The 14,006-nt window shown below is 36.1% G+C and overlaps 1 protein-coding gene and 1 pseudogene across 1 annotated transcript; both read right to left on the bottom strand.

Moving 5' to 3' along the window:
* Positions 1-1,269: 1,269 nt before the first annotated feature.
* LOC114733783 (protein SCARECROW-like) lies at positions 1,270-3,231 on the bottom strand. Its single transcript, XM_028921281.1, has one exon. It carries the CDS (start codon positions 2,913-2,915, stop codon positions 1,368-1,370), a length of 1,548 nt encoding a protein of 515 aa, XP_028777114.1. The 5' UTR covers positions 2,916-3,231; the 3' UTR covers positions 1,270-1,367.
* A 2,992-nt stretch (positions 3,232-6,223) lies between these two features.
* LOC114733755 (serine/threonine-protein kinase 38-like) lies at positions 6,224-13,954 on the bottom strand (annotated as a pseudogene).
* Between the last annotated feature and the right edge of the window lie 52 nt (positions 13,955-14,006).

The raw sequence follows: 14,006 nt of genomic DNA, 5'->3' as shown, positions 1-14,006 counted from the left end.
ACAAATCATCTATTAATAAGATTCTCACATTAAAGATAAATCTACTTATGAATATGATTTTATGGATTAGGGATCAAGAACACAAATTGTTAGAAAAAAAGGTAGTGAGGGGAGGTTTGGTGGTGGGAAGACATGGATGTGGTTTCGTAGGAGCTTTTAGAGACAGATGGGGCCAAATGGTGATACACTGAGATTTAGATATAGCAACTTTGACGCAGAGCTGATCCCAATATATATGAATGTCATCAATAATTAAGCTCACCAGAATAATTAATATGCCACGTACGCCCTCCACTACTCGTCCAGCATCGTCCAGCATCATCACGTCCATCTAAGACAAACATATCAACAACCCCAACCCCCAGAAGAGAGAGGGGAAAACTTGAAACTAATATCTGTTGGGTCGAGAGTGTAAATGCCAAGACCCTCACAATAAATGTGTTTGCTGATATTCAAACTCATTACAAGGTGACATCGCTTACTATCTCAACTAACAGTTATCATTATTGTTTCTAACATTCATTAAAAAAAAACTAAGCTTTAATTTATATGTGGAAATATATGGGTTTTAGGAATGAGGTTTAGTTTAATTTGTTGTATAATAACATCATAATCAGGAATTAGTTATGGTGTTTTTTATTTTGATGAGCACCCTAAACTGATAAGGTTAATTGGATCCATTGTGGGAGCAATATAGCATTTAAATATTACTTTTCAGTCCTTAATATAAGACCCATTTAACTAATTTGATTAGATTAAGGAAGTTATGTAAGTTAGTTAATTATAAAAAAAGTGACACATTTTTCCTAAAACACCATAATCATCTTTCTTAATACCCCATCTCCCTTTTCTACTTAATTATGGTTGAGGAGTATATCTATATGGGTAATTTAGAGAAAACTGATAAATATGAAATATGGGTCTTATATTTAGAACCAAAACTAACTCAAAATTGGTCTTATATTAAGGACTAGAGGAGTATTACTGATGGTTATAATGTGATTGGTCATGTGCACGGGAGCATCCAAAGATTGAGACAAGCGGAAGAATCTCATCAAGAAGATTCCATTCCCATTTATATCTTTTTAACTCCAGAAAAGGGGGAGAAGGGGAAAAAAACGAACGAACTAATTGAAGATTAGTCTCCATGAATCCAACACCTTTTCTTCCTTTACACAGAAAAAAGGAAAAGCACACAAGACTGAGAGAAATAAATCATGCATCGTCAAACGAAAAGGCCAACCCACAAGACAAGTTTATATAGTGTCCACCATAGCCAACAAGTAATTTCCATTATTTCCCACTACTCGTCACAATCATATACAAAAAGGCATATTGAAGAATTTCCAGCTTTTTCAGTAACCTACCTATAGGTCATTATTGGAATAACATGTCCATGCAGAAGCAGTATACAAACTAGTGTTCTTCCATCCAAGTTTGAGTGTGCCATCAACATGAGCAAGCGTATAGCCATGGCCATGAGAAGCTGAGAACATGTTCAATATCAGTTGAGCTTGAGCCATAGAATTAGGGCTCATCGGAACCTGCACAAAACAATGCCTCGCAAGCTCACTTCTCCATTGTCTATGCTTGTCTTCTCCACTTCTTGCTGGTCCTCCTATGGCCAATATGTTATTTATCTCTTTAGACAGAAGGTCGTGTTCGACCCTGTGCCTGTTAGGATCCTCACTGGCCATATAAGCTCCAAGAGAATCGAACACAGTAGAGTAATAGTGTAAAGACCCAACAAAACGATCCAAGAACGACCCGCCGCTTGAAATATCTTGTTCCACCAGGGTTATGATTCTTGGCTCTAATTCTTCAAGAAGCCTCAGGGTTTTCCAGTCTGGTCCTGTTGCGTCGTACAGTGAGTGTTGTAGCCAGTGAATGGCCAGTGTCTCGCCGGGTCTTACTTGCACCATGGAGACATCCTCGATTTCCCCGAACTTTTTCGCGATTGGTTGGAAATGAAACGACATTCCAAGCCTTTTAGCGAAGTTCGTGAGTTGTTTGCCTGTCTCAACGAGGAGGTCCATCGAAGCTCCCATGCCTGTCATTCGAACTCGTGGTCGGCCCTCCATTCGCGTGGCGAGGATGTGGAAGAAGGCTGGCCATTGAAGACCCTGCATAATGTCTAAGTCTATAATATGAATATTATCACAGCAATGCACTGCTTCGAGAATTGCTTGATTTGAAGTGAAATGAGCGAATTTGATGAAAGGCGAAACGTTGTTGAACACTTGGAATGAAGAGTGAATGCTCCTATGATCAATCAGAGGGGAAAATACTCCGAGCATCGAGTTCATTACTCTGCTAGACATGGCTTTAGCAAAGTAGGCAACAATACGCTCTGCACAGGACGGCTTGTAAGGTGAGACCACTTGGGTAAGCTCAAGCAACACCCTGTGTGCTTCACTGAGGTTATCCACTGAGATCGCTACTGCACACTCCATTAGAAGTGTTAAAAGGTGCAACCCACCATCATTGTTTTGGTCGTGATGATCTACTGGATTTGTTTGAATTTGAATTTGCAGGTCGTTGTTGATGAAGGGACCTTTTCTAGGGTACGTAACAGGTGAAACTACTGTGCCTACGAGGTTGTCCTGAGAATACGACCTTGTTTGGTGATGGTTATTATAAGGAAGAAAGTTATGATCAGATGTGGTTTCAGCTGGCAAGTCGTCCACAAGGTGTTTGGTAATATGCTCCACCCAATCTGAAAACTCGTTTGTTGCCAAGTTTACAGTATTGTGAGTGGTAGTGTCAATGGGTGGTGGCTTTGAAAATTGGATCGATGATGATGTTGCAGCTGATGAAGACAGCCCAACATTATTCGGGTAGTCCCAAGATTCATGCATATGATGTGGTCTGATCATGTTGAAATCGCCATGAATCACCTCAAATCCCGCTTTCATCACAGAGGTTCATCGATCAAAAGAAAGAAAGAGAGAAAGGAAGAGAGAGGGTTTAGCGCAGAGGAAGATGTTACTTATATAAAGGAAGAAGGCGATGATGACTTAAAATTAAAAAATACTACTTTCAGTCCTAATTATAAGATCTTGTTTGCAGTATACAAACGAGGTCCTATAAATAGAACAGGAAGTAGTAAAATAAAATCTGGGGATTTTGAGCTCAAGGGAAGAAGGCCGGCATAGTCAAGACATCTGGAAAAAGATGAGGAACTAGGAGCTAAGTATTACATGTTGGTTTAATAGTGATTTATGATATAAATAATTGTTAATGAATGATTTTTCAAGTGTACGTTCGTCACATGAACATCAAGTTTTGAGGGGTGATACAAAACTTGTGTTTATTATAAGAAGAGGGACTTTTTTGTCTTGTCTTGACTATATATGGCGATGGGGAAGGAGCAACTACCACTATATCATAATATAATAATGATAATTAATAGTATGATGCCAATAATTAAAAACTGATTGATGGGGAAATCGTTGCTTTTAATCACACATGAAATCTATATGTTAATGCTCTGTGACTATGCATCCAACAGGGAACTTCAATAATTTAAATTTCCAGGTCATGGATTACGTTATGGTGAGGATATATAAGGCCGGCATATGTTTTTTGACAATGGGAGTTATTCACGTGTATTGTGAAATTTAAACTTTATTTTTCTCAATTCAGCTCTTCTTCGGTACAGCTCTCACCTGCAATTAAGGGGAGTATTTGGAAAACTATAAAAATGCTTTTAGAAATCATTTTTCTGTAAATTTTACAAACTCCTCTATATATTTACTTCGTATATCATAAAATCACTTTTAAGACTATGGTTTTATTTTTACCCAAACACCTCCTAAATTTTAACACCGTTGAGGAGGTCTTTACACTCACAGGAGATTGAGAAGTTTCCAAGATAATAGTTATTGAATTTTTAATATGGAAACAAACGTATAACATAAATATATCTGGCTAGTATATTTTTAAAAGGGAGAATCCACATAAAAAAACTTGAAATCACCAAATCCTAAATTAGATTCAGTAACAGTACTTTAATAAGTTTTGATAATACTGGACTTATAAATAATAACACATTTTTATAAAAATTCTTTATTTTAAGATTTAGTAATTTGAGACTTTTTTTTAGTGAGATTCTCCCTTTTTCATAAATATATAGGGCAAGACATGAATAGATTGAAATATGTTACTCTTGTTTATCTGTCCTGCTGCCTTAATTTAGTACTTACTTGACCTCCAACTGAAATTATTCACAATATTTTTAATACCTAGTTGATGCAGGAAAAATTATAATCTATAGACTCAAATACCTAATTAACGGCAGCCGGTAATTACACCCTACATTATACATATAGATGTTATTAAATAATCCTGTAGTTTTGACAGTTATTTAATTATTATTATATCTGTAAGCTGTAATGCAAATACCTATCCAATACATTTAATAAGTCAAATCGATGTTTGTTTTGCCGCGAGTAATATATTAAGTTGTTAAACACCTTTTTACTTGAAAGAGATGTCTCCCATGTAATTTATTCTGGTTAATGGTGGCATACATAGAAACCCTCCAAATGCCTTCAGTACCAAGCCACAACGACAGTTCGATATATAAAACTCAATCATTACTGTCAAAGTTAAATTACTTACACACAATCATTAAATATTTTGTTTATTATACAGCTTAGGAGGTTTAAACAACTCAAATAGCAGAACGTTCATATCAATATGACTATTTAAAGTTTAGCTCTTTGAACAGGTTAGGTTTTACGCGTGTGTGTGTGTGTTTTCATATACCATAAGGATTAAGGAAATTATTTGCATAACAACGAAAATTCGGAAAAAATTATTGTCACTGACGCATTGTATTCATCAATAAAATAATTAAGAGACGGATTAAATTATTTTCCTTAATGTGTAATTAACCCCGTAAGCTAGCCGGCAGGTAATACGCAGAGGTCAATTGTGGGTCAGGTGTGTTCCGTTTCCCTGCTCACACGATACAAGACGGCGAAAGGTAATAAAATGTTTTCTTTTGATACAAACTTACAAAGGCAAGAAAGAACAATTAGAGTGAGAGCTTGAACACTCGACTTCCGGAAATAAAATGCTTTTTAAATGGGGAAGATATTATTATTTTTGTTCGTAATATAAAATTTGGTTAAAAATTGTATTTGATTCTAAAAAATATAAAACTTCAATTTATTGTATTTTTCAAATTCATATCTCAGCAAGTGACAGTTCTAATACATTTAGGATTAAATATGATAGTTTAAGAAAGTCAATACATATTTATTATAAGTAATCAACTTAACTAATTTTATGAATCTTTTTAAATTAGTTATATACTAGTAGCTCTTAATACTTATTTATTTAATTTAAGAGAGCAATCAGCCGAATGGAAAGGGAATCCAAGACAGTGCTAGGCTGCTAGCTCTGAGCATCAGAATATTCCATGAGAATCATGTAATACTATCACTTCTGCAGTCTTCATGATCAACGTCAAGCACACGTCACCCGCAAAAGCCCTCTCTGCTTTGCCTGCTCTTGTTTTAACTTGTAACTCTTTTACAAGACTAATATCACACTGGAGAAAATGACTCTGGAATTCAGAAAATGATTCGACTTTCTGCTCCTAATAAAGTATTGGGTCAACGTAAGAACCTTCTAATTAGTGATTGCGCAGCACAGCAAATTATTTATAAGCGAATGGATCAAACAGGGCACAAACGGACTAATATGATCACAAGTGTCACCTAAATAACATTCCAATCCGCACTGGGCAAAGCCAATAGTAGCTAAACTTCATATAAGCGAGACAAAACGCCCTTCTAGAAATCATCAAAAGAAGAAATTTATATTGCGTACATGCAAGTAATGTAGTTGAATAAAATATTACTACTAACTACGTGCATGAATATCAATCACATATCATGCCACAAAACTAAGCTCTTTTGATCAAAAACATTGTTTGACAAGCATGCTTTGTTTTTCAGAAAACTTTATAAATTAATAAGACTAGTCATGAATATAGTTTACTAAGTTATGTATCACAAGCCAAGTCAATCTAATAATTTGACAAATTCAGCATGAGTCTTTGTTTTTTGTTGTTGAGCCTCTAATTCAACATGGGTTGAAGAGATCAGGTCAATCTGCTCCCACGCGAAACTCACTAGACAGGGCACTCAGCACTTTCTTCTTCTTGCCTTCGCTCGATCTGCCCTGCCATATAACTATTAATGAACGTAGCCAGAACACGTGCGTCCAAGCACAAAACAGCTTGAAAAAAGTTGTATCAATGGAGAGTCAAAATGCTGTTAAATTACTTGGCTTGAGTTTGTGGCTGTCTGACTGGATGCATCAAAAAGATTGTTTGGTTAGGGGGAGGAACACTTCTTGCCACGATATGAACTCTAAATGGGGTAGGAAGACCTTCTAACCTTAAGCAGAGTCAATGCTCGCAGAAGCCTCGGAGGCTTCTGATGTTTCAGCTGTCTCGCCATCTATCATATATGCCAATCCCGTTTAGCATACTTTCAAACGAAGGAGTTACAAATACTATATAAATGATATAAAATGGTGGAAAAAAAGAGTTACGGGCTTACCAAAAAGTGACTTGACGGATGGCCTCTTAGCTTTGGAGGTTTTCTTTTTCAATTCAGCTGCAAGAGCACAGAGAAAAATTAGCATGACTGTGACTATAAAACTGAACACCCTTTAGATTTAATACACGATATAATCTGCACATCCACATAAAAAATCAGGATTTAATTTTCAACATGGCCCGCCAGTTTAGGTTCTACGCTACCCCGATGCCAGACAAGCTACCTCATTGATGTGAACCAAAAATTTGATATATTGGTCGACAATCTATTTTGGACATCTGAAAAAGGAAAGATTATATAAAGGAAATGCAAGATCGGTCTACACAGTGGCAATGTCTGAAAATTAAGCTATTGATTCATCTTTTGCAAACAAATTTTCGGCACTTGGACAAAAGCCCTACTAAATAAGACATACCTATCAGACATGCATAATAATTAAAGCCATAGCCAAATTATGGCCACATAGAGAAGCTTATCAATAATAAACTAATGCACTATAAGAGAGGAAAAGAGATGTACCCATTCCGGGAACTTGATAGTCGTTGACAATTTCAAAGTTCTTATACGTGTATCCAACAAAATTTACGTCTTTAGATGAAAGCATCTGTAAAAAAATGAGTAAAAAAAAGGGTTGGGCAGGGAAATAGCTGCAACAAACTGAAAACTTGAATGTAAAAATTTTTATCACATCGAACTATCGGAGGATACAACCTAAGCTAAAATGATCATCATAGACATTGGCTTATTAAGACAACCAAAAACTGGAACTTAAAATACAATGTGTCTTCTTGAGCAGACAACTTTTCACTAAAGAGCATACGGGACATCCCTTTCTTCCAGAAGCAAATGTTAACAACCGTAAGTCATGGAAGCAAATGCTCAACCTAGCATTAATTATTCCCATAATCAAACTAGCAAAAGCTCGCAAGCAACCCTGATAGGTGCTTTCTAAAACTTCAAGAAAATATGCGTTACAATCCAAAGTCTCAGCAATTACAATCTTAACCTTTGGACATAGTCCATATCATGAAACGAAGAAGGGACTGCCTGTTATAACACTTAACAGGCGATTTTCAATACCAATGTTTGCCTTAAAGCGGATAGAACAAATGAAATTTTAAATTTGGGAATTCCAAACAAGCTTGCTATCCTGCGGCAGATTGGGGTACTACCATTGTCCTGCCTTCGACAAATAGTCCTTAAGTCTTATCTATCCAACTTTTCCATGTAAAGCACATCCTAAAATGCAAGTTAAAAAGAAAATGCTTTCCAGAAAAGCAGAACTGCGCAAGAATTGACAGGCAAGTGATTCAAACAATGGTCTGCAATTGATTTTCCTTGTTCCTCCTTATCTTGCCAAAAGGGCCTACCAATAGAATAGAAACAATACATTGCTTTATGAACATATCAGCAAACAGAGAGTTTTATGCTGAGGCAAGATCTGAAGGTTGATAAAAAATTTGGAAGCAGCGAAGCAACCAACAGAAATTACCTTCCTCCATGGACCACTTCTAGAGGATGGTTGACTGCAGCTGTCGGACTGCAGATGTAAAAGGTACAATTTGTATAATGAATCACATTGATGGCTTCAGACTGTACCATACAAAATAAGTAAGAATATGAAGCAATAAAATACCTCATCAAACTTCTCAAAATTTTGAGTGTCTAAGTCATCGTTAACCTCAGGAATAAATGCAGCTTCCATTTGGTATAGCTTATCCCATTCAATACCTTTGAAAAATGGATGAGCCTGAAGAAGAGCAGAACAGGAAGTTAGCCTTTATATCAATCTATAAAACGGAACAAATCTAAGAATTTAGAATAGGACACACCATACAACACCTTTATTTCACCTGCACCTTTTGATCCCAGCCTCTGATTCACATTACACAATAGTTTACTGATCAAATCTTTAGCTTCAGGAGATAGCATTGCTCTTCAGGAAATTTCAAGTGAGTTTTCCAGTTTACTATCTGTGTGAAACAGGTAGATCAGGTAAAATAGCATTCACTAAAGAATTTTAAAGAACTTATAGACTGTTCAAATAGGAAAGTCAAAATGCACACAAAACTCAGTAAAAACATTATATAAGGCAGAAAAGTTGCTGATGCAAGGAGGGAAAGACTCAAATGAGATAACTAGATTTGACTTGTACTTTAAATCTCAATAACATTCCATATCTTCAAAGTCCCACCCAGTACAACCTTTAGCAAACAAGGCACAGTAGTCTAGCCCTGTGAGGACATAGGTTTCATTCCCTAGGATTTAAAGCATTAATCAGTTCATTAAATCAGTGGCTTAGACTCATCTTACACAATATGAATCATGTTAACTAGCCAATCCATGATAAAGCCAAACCCCAAGCAGTCTGTATAAGAAAATCAAGAACTCCATGAATAAATTATGCTGAAGGGAGACATACGATGCTGATAGACAGTTCATAAGCCAATATGACAAGAATAAATACTCCACCCATGTCTCTACTGACCATAAGTTGAAATGGTTCACAAATTGATTATATCTAATCCAGAAAGAAAAGTTGAATAAACTATAAGACAAGACATTCCAATAATTTGTTATCATTTAAAGCAAAGATATTAACCAGAACCTATCAAGAACAAACATCCTAGTGATCCAGTAGACATTAGGGCAAAAATTGAAGAAAACTACAAAAGACAGCAACAAATAGCAGATATTTATTACCTTTCTGCACGTTGTCATTGGATCATCAGAATAAAAAGGAGGATATCCTACTAACATTTCGTACATAATAGCTCCAAGAGACCACCTGTGAATTTTACAAGAACCAGATCTGTGTCAATTTTTTACCACTCTAAACTTAAAATATTTTTCCATTCAATCATCAAATGAATCAAATAAAGGAGAATGTGGTTGAGCCTGTTTTAGTGCTGGCCCTAGCAATTTAGTGATCTCGATCTCTTCTCCAACTTTCTCTTTACCTTTTTTCTCATCACCGGTTACAGAGGAGAAAGAGAAAAACTTGACAAAATGTGTCTGATAGGAACCCCCAACCAAATTAGCACGACACATATACCACACAAAGGAAGGCAAAACGCAAAATAGCTGAGTACAGATATTATGCTATGTAATAAAGCTTACAAAGACACCCACTGCAAGTCAGTCTCTCCCATTGAATCACATAACCAAGAGTACCCACCAAGTACCTTACTGAGCAAACAAACACTAGGGGAACAACTACATACAACCTTCTAACTTTAAAAAAAGAAAAGGGACTTTTCAGAGTTTGGCCCTCTTGACAGAAAAACTGACCAATATTTCCCTTACTCCCTCTTAGGTTCTGTTTAGATCTCCCATCAAATACTGTTTTAAATGCTCCCTCCTACCCCTTCATCACTACTCCTTTCTTTTTCTCTTTTATTTTCCTCTCTTATCCAGTTCCTAATCCCTGAGCTTTTCTTTGCACATAATTTACCCTTTTCTGCCCTCTGTCACTCGCTTATACCTTGGCTGTACATATTAGCAGCAGCAGCGGGTTAGACCTGATGGACATAATGGGCTGTAGAGTAAAGCTCACGCTGTAAGGGATAAGTCCTTCATCACTTAAAGTTGGAATAAAGGGAAGTCAGCACAAGAAGTCGAGGGTAATAACCTGGAAACTGTAGGACAAACTAGGGAGGATCAGTGGCCAATGCTGGCTTGTCAGGGGATTAAGAATCGGTATTGGGGGACATTTCAGGGTACAATTCGTTATTAAAACAAGTGGAGAGGCATCGTCTCTCGAAAACCAAAGTAGAGAGGCACCGTGTCACTTTTTTGCTCCTTTTACTGCTCCATAGCTGTTAAGCTCACAATTGGGCAAATCTTCCCTTAACACAGCACTATTTATTGTTTTTAACTGATACTTTAAAATAACCTTTACTCTCAAACCAAAATTACAAAATTTTGAAAAGATCAACCAGAATTGAACGAAAAGAATTTTAACAAATCAGATGCACAAATGAAAAACTCACCAATCACATTCCATACCATAGCCTTCTTCAATAGAACTTCTGGAGCAATATAATCTGGCGTACCAACAGTAGAATAAGCCTGCAACACTTACACAGTTACAATGATAAGAGCACAATCAGAGTAAAAATAATACGTTTATCTAAAACAGATCGAGGTAGAAATGGATCTTCCTTTTGGTTTGATATGTGCATTATGGGTACTCAAATATTTGACAAGCCTGCCACAGCTAGTATTATAAGCATTTAATTTTTCACGCTACATCACAGAGAGTTGACAGCACTTGTGACAATGGAAACTACTAGTGTCCTCTGTTCTTTTGCCAGTGTTGTAATTGTTCTTGTTGTGTGCGATTTGAAGATCCATGTTCCTCATTCTGTGTAGAACCATTCACATACTGACCTTCCGCCAAGTCCTCCTCTTGAAGTATGCTGCAATCTAATGGTTTACAAAGTCCAAAATCTGACAGCCTTAAGTGTCCATATCTATCCAATAACAAATTATCAGGCTTAATATCCCTGCAGCATAAGATACTGAAAAGATCAGTGTATAGTCTAAAATTTACTAAAGCTTCTTTATTGCAAACAGAAAAATATACATATAGATAAATCTGACTTCATGCATCAAACAGATAAAGCATGTGATCATTTAAATTGATGTGAATGGCAAACATAAAACACTCATAATTCTAACATAAGGTTACGTAAGCTTTTTGTTCATACCTATGGATATAATTGTGTTTATGTATAGACTCAATAGCCAAAACTGTTTCGCCTACGTAAAATCTAGTTTCATCCTCAGTCAAGATATCCTTTCTCATGAGTAAAGTCATCATGTCCCCACCCGGCAGATACTCCATTATCAGGTATAGGTAGTCATCATCTTGGAAAGAACAGTAAAGTTTGACTATGCAATTGCTATCAACCTCTGCAAGGAGGTTCCTTTCAGCTCTGACATGTTCTACCTGGAGATATTATCAGCTTCGGAATAAGTATTACAATCTCATCAGCCTTGGACATAAAAACTGTTCTTGACTGAAACAACATAACAGGGCAAGAAAAACAATTGTAAACCTGGCCTCTGCGAAGCATCTCTGATTTCTTTAGTTTTTTCATTGCAAATACATGGCCTGTTGTCTTTTCCCTGCAAACTCTGACCTGCACAAATCTCCATGTTCAGGAACAATCGGGTTATCAGCATAAAACAAAAGTTTTTACTCCAACAATCAAACAATGTGATCAGGGATGAAGAATAAGATGTCACATCCACAAACACAATCATTTATTACATTGATTTCCGACCAAAACAAAACAAAAAAAAAAAAACAAAGCTTCTTTTAACGTGCGCGCAAGCATGGACACAGAAATAAGGTAAATGTAATTAGGGAAGTCTTATTATTAACAATTGACGCCTTGGGCTCTTTTTCTGCTCGTATTTTTCCTATAAAAAATATCTACTCAAAAACCAGCTTAATTATTTTTGTGAATCTAATGAATCAAGAGTATGTAAGAATGTATATATTTCATAAGACATAAGTAGTAAATAAAAAATTAATTTGATTCTGTGCTTTAAGCAAATTGCTCATATCATACTCCGGCATATACATACCTCTCCAAATGCACCTTTTCCAATCATGGTCAACAATTCAAAATCATCAACACCCATCTTATGCCTCTGAAGCCGCATGTATTCAGTTTCCTTTTTCTCCAGAAACTTGAAAAGGTTGTTTTGGTCTTCCTCAGAGACATCAGCATCAGCCAACTTCTTTTCCAAGATAGTTCGACTGTTTAAAAAAGTTAACCACCTATTACCGCATAACTGATTTGTTTGTGCAACTAATATTATACACATTAAAAATCATAGAGGCATCTTCAGACCCACTAGATTCATCTACCAGGTTACCACTTACAAGAAAGAGAAGTATGTCCTTTTACATAGCTATTCTTCCAAAGGTCATACAAATCCTAATGTATGAAATAATAGCAATGACTTAAAGGCAAGAGTTACAGATATAAACAGATCTTAATGTAAGTTGAACATAATGATAAGCATTCTTGTTCTACATAATCATCCAATTTTAACCCAAGATGGCAGCTCAAGCTTGCGAGCCAAAAATAGTATGTTAGGTCAAATGAAAAGCATTCGTCTTCATAACCATCGCCAATTGAATTGGAAATCTCAAATAAACCAGCATCTCAAATTGGAACTTCTTTTGGACTTTGACTGGGTAATACGCATTACGTGATGTGATAAAGATCAAGTGCTGCGATTAGAAGAAAGTAGATATAGAATAGAACTAAGTTGAAAAAAAAAATATAAAACATGGAACAGATATTCTTAAAAACTAGCACTCCCAAGCTGCACCCAAAATTGACGGAGATTTACAACAGCTTTTCTAACTCATTGTTTCTCACAGCTCCCATCTTTACAATGGAGCTAAGTTTCAATAGTTTGAGTTCATTACACTGCAAACAGGTAACTCTATGTAAAAGAAAGTTAACAAATGAGTTCACACGGTCAGCTTCAGGTTAGAATGGGATGCATAATTGACTATATAGAACTCGCAACTGATCTACATACTCTGCTCGAACAACTAAAAATGGATAATATTAAGATTCTAATATTCCTATTTTCAGCAAAATTATGGGACCAACATAAGCAATAATATGCATCTTAAAGTAAGAGATGGTTACAGCCAGACCTTGAACTCTTTTACAAGTTTTTTCCCTCCTGAGAATAGGTGGCCATGATCATTGAAGTTATTGGATCAACAAGTCGATATTTAGCTATGCTTTCAAATTTGAAATTGAATGAAATATTAACACTAAGCTGTGAGCAAACAAAGGCGCATTGTGGTTACCGATTAACCATTTGGTGAATAATATGATAATAATAGTATACAAGTATAATTAACAGAAATAGCAACTTTCTTGATAAAAACGGTTGCTGTCAAATTATTATAGCATGACGATGATGCTCCTCGAAAGAAATGTGGAGCTCAATCTATCATATGATGCAAAAGGAATGAGGGGAAACAAAGAATTGCAAAGCCAGAAGATACCAGACTTTTTCCCAGTAAAACTTGGAGTTAAGTTGCATCAGTTAAAGTTTTCGTACAAAATCTTAATCTCAAACCGCATTAGCATCCATGAAATGAATCATACCGCTCCTTTCTATCCTGAAGGCTCTTCATTTGCTCCTTATAATGATTCTCTATGTACTGCTTTGCCGCAGCAACCTTTTGTTTCGTTATATTAGAAAGAGCTTCTTCATCTAGTTGTGCATCTGAAACTTCGATTCCTCCTCCAGAACCCTCCTTCTTCTTCGAAGACGACCTCATTTTATCCCTTGGATGAAACTTCTGAAACCAACCTGGCAGAATCCATATTATTCGCCAAGCTCAACAGTTTCCTTGATGACTAACGATCATCCTATTTT

Source organism: Neltuma alba, unplaced genomic scaffold (assembly GCF_004799145.2).
Source record: "Neltuma alba isolate B1F8T4 unplaced genomic scaffold, ASM479914v2 tig00002615_pilon, whole genome shotgun sequence".
NCBI lineage: Eukaryota > Viridiplantae > Streptophyta > Magnoliopsida > Fabales > Fabaceae > Neltuma > Neltuma alba.
This window is presented reverse-complemented; position numbering and strand designations above follow the sequence as displayed.

Bases quoted from the DNA above. Each gene is read 5' to 3' on its own strand.
- LOC114733783 (XM_028921281.1), bottom strand. From the start codon at position 2,915: ATGAAAGCGGGATTTGAGGTGATTCATGGCGATTTCAACATGATCAGA.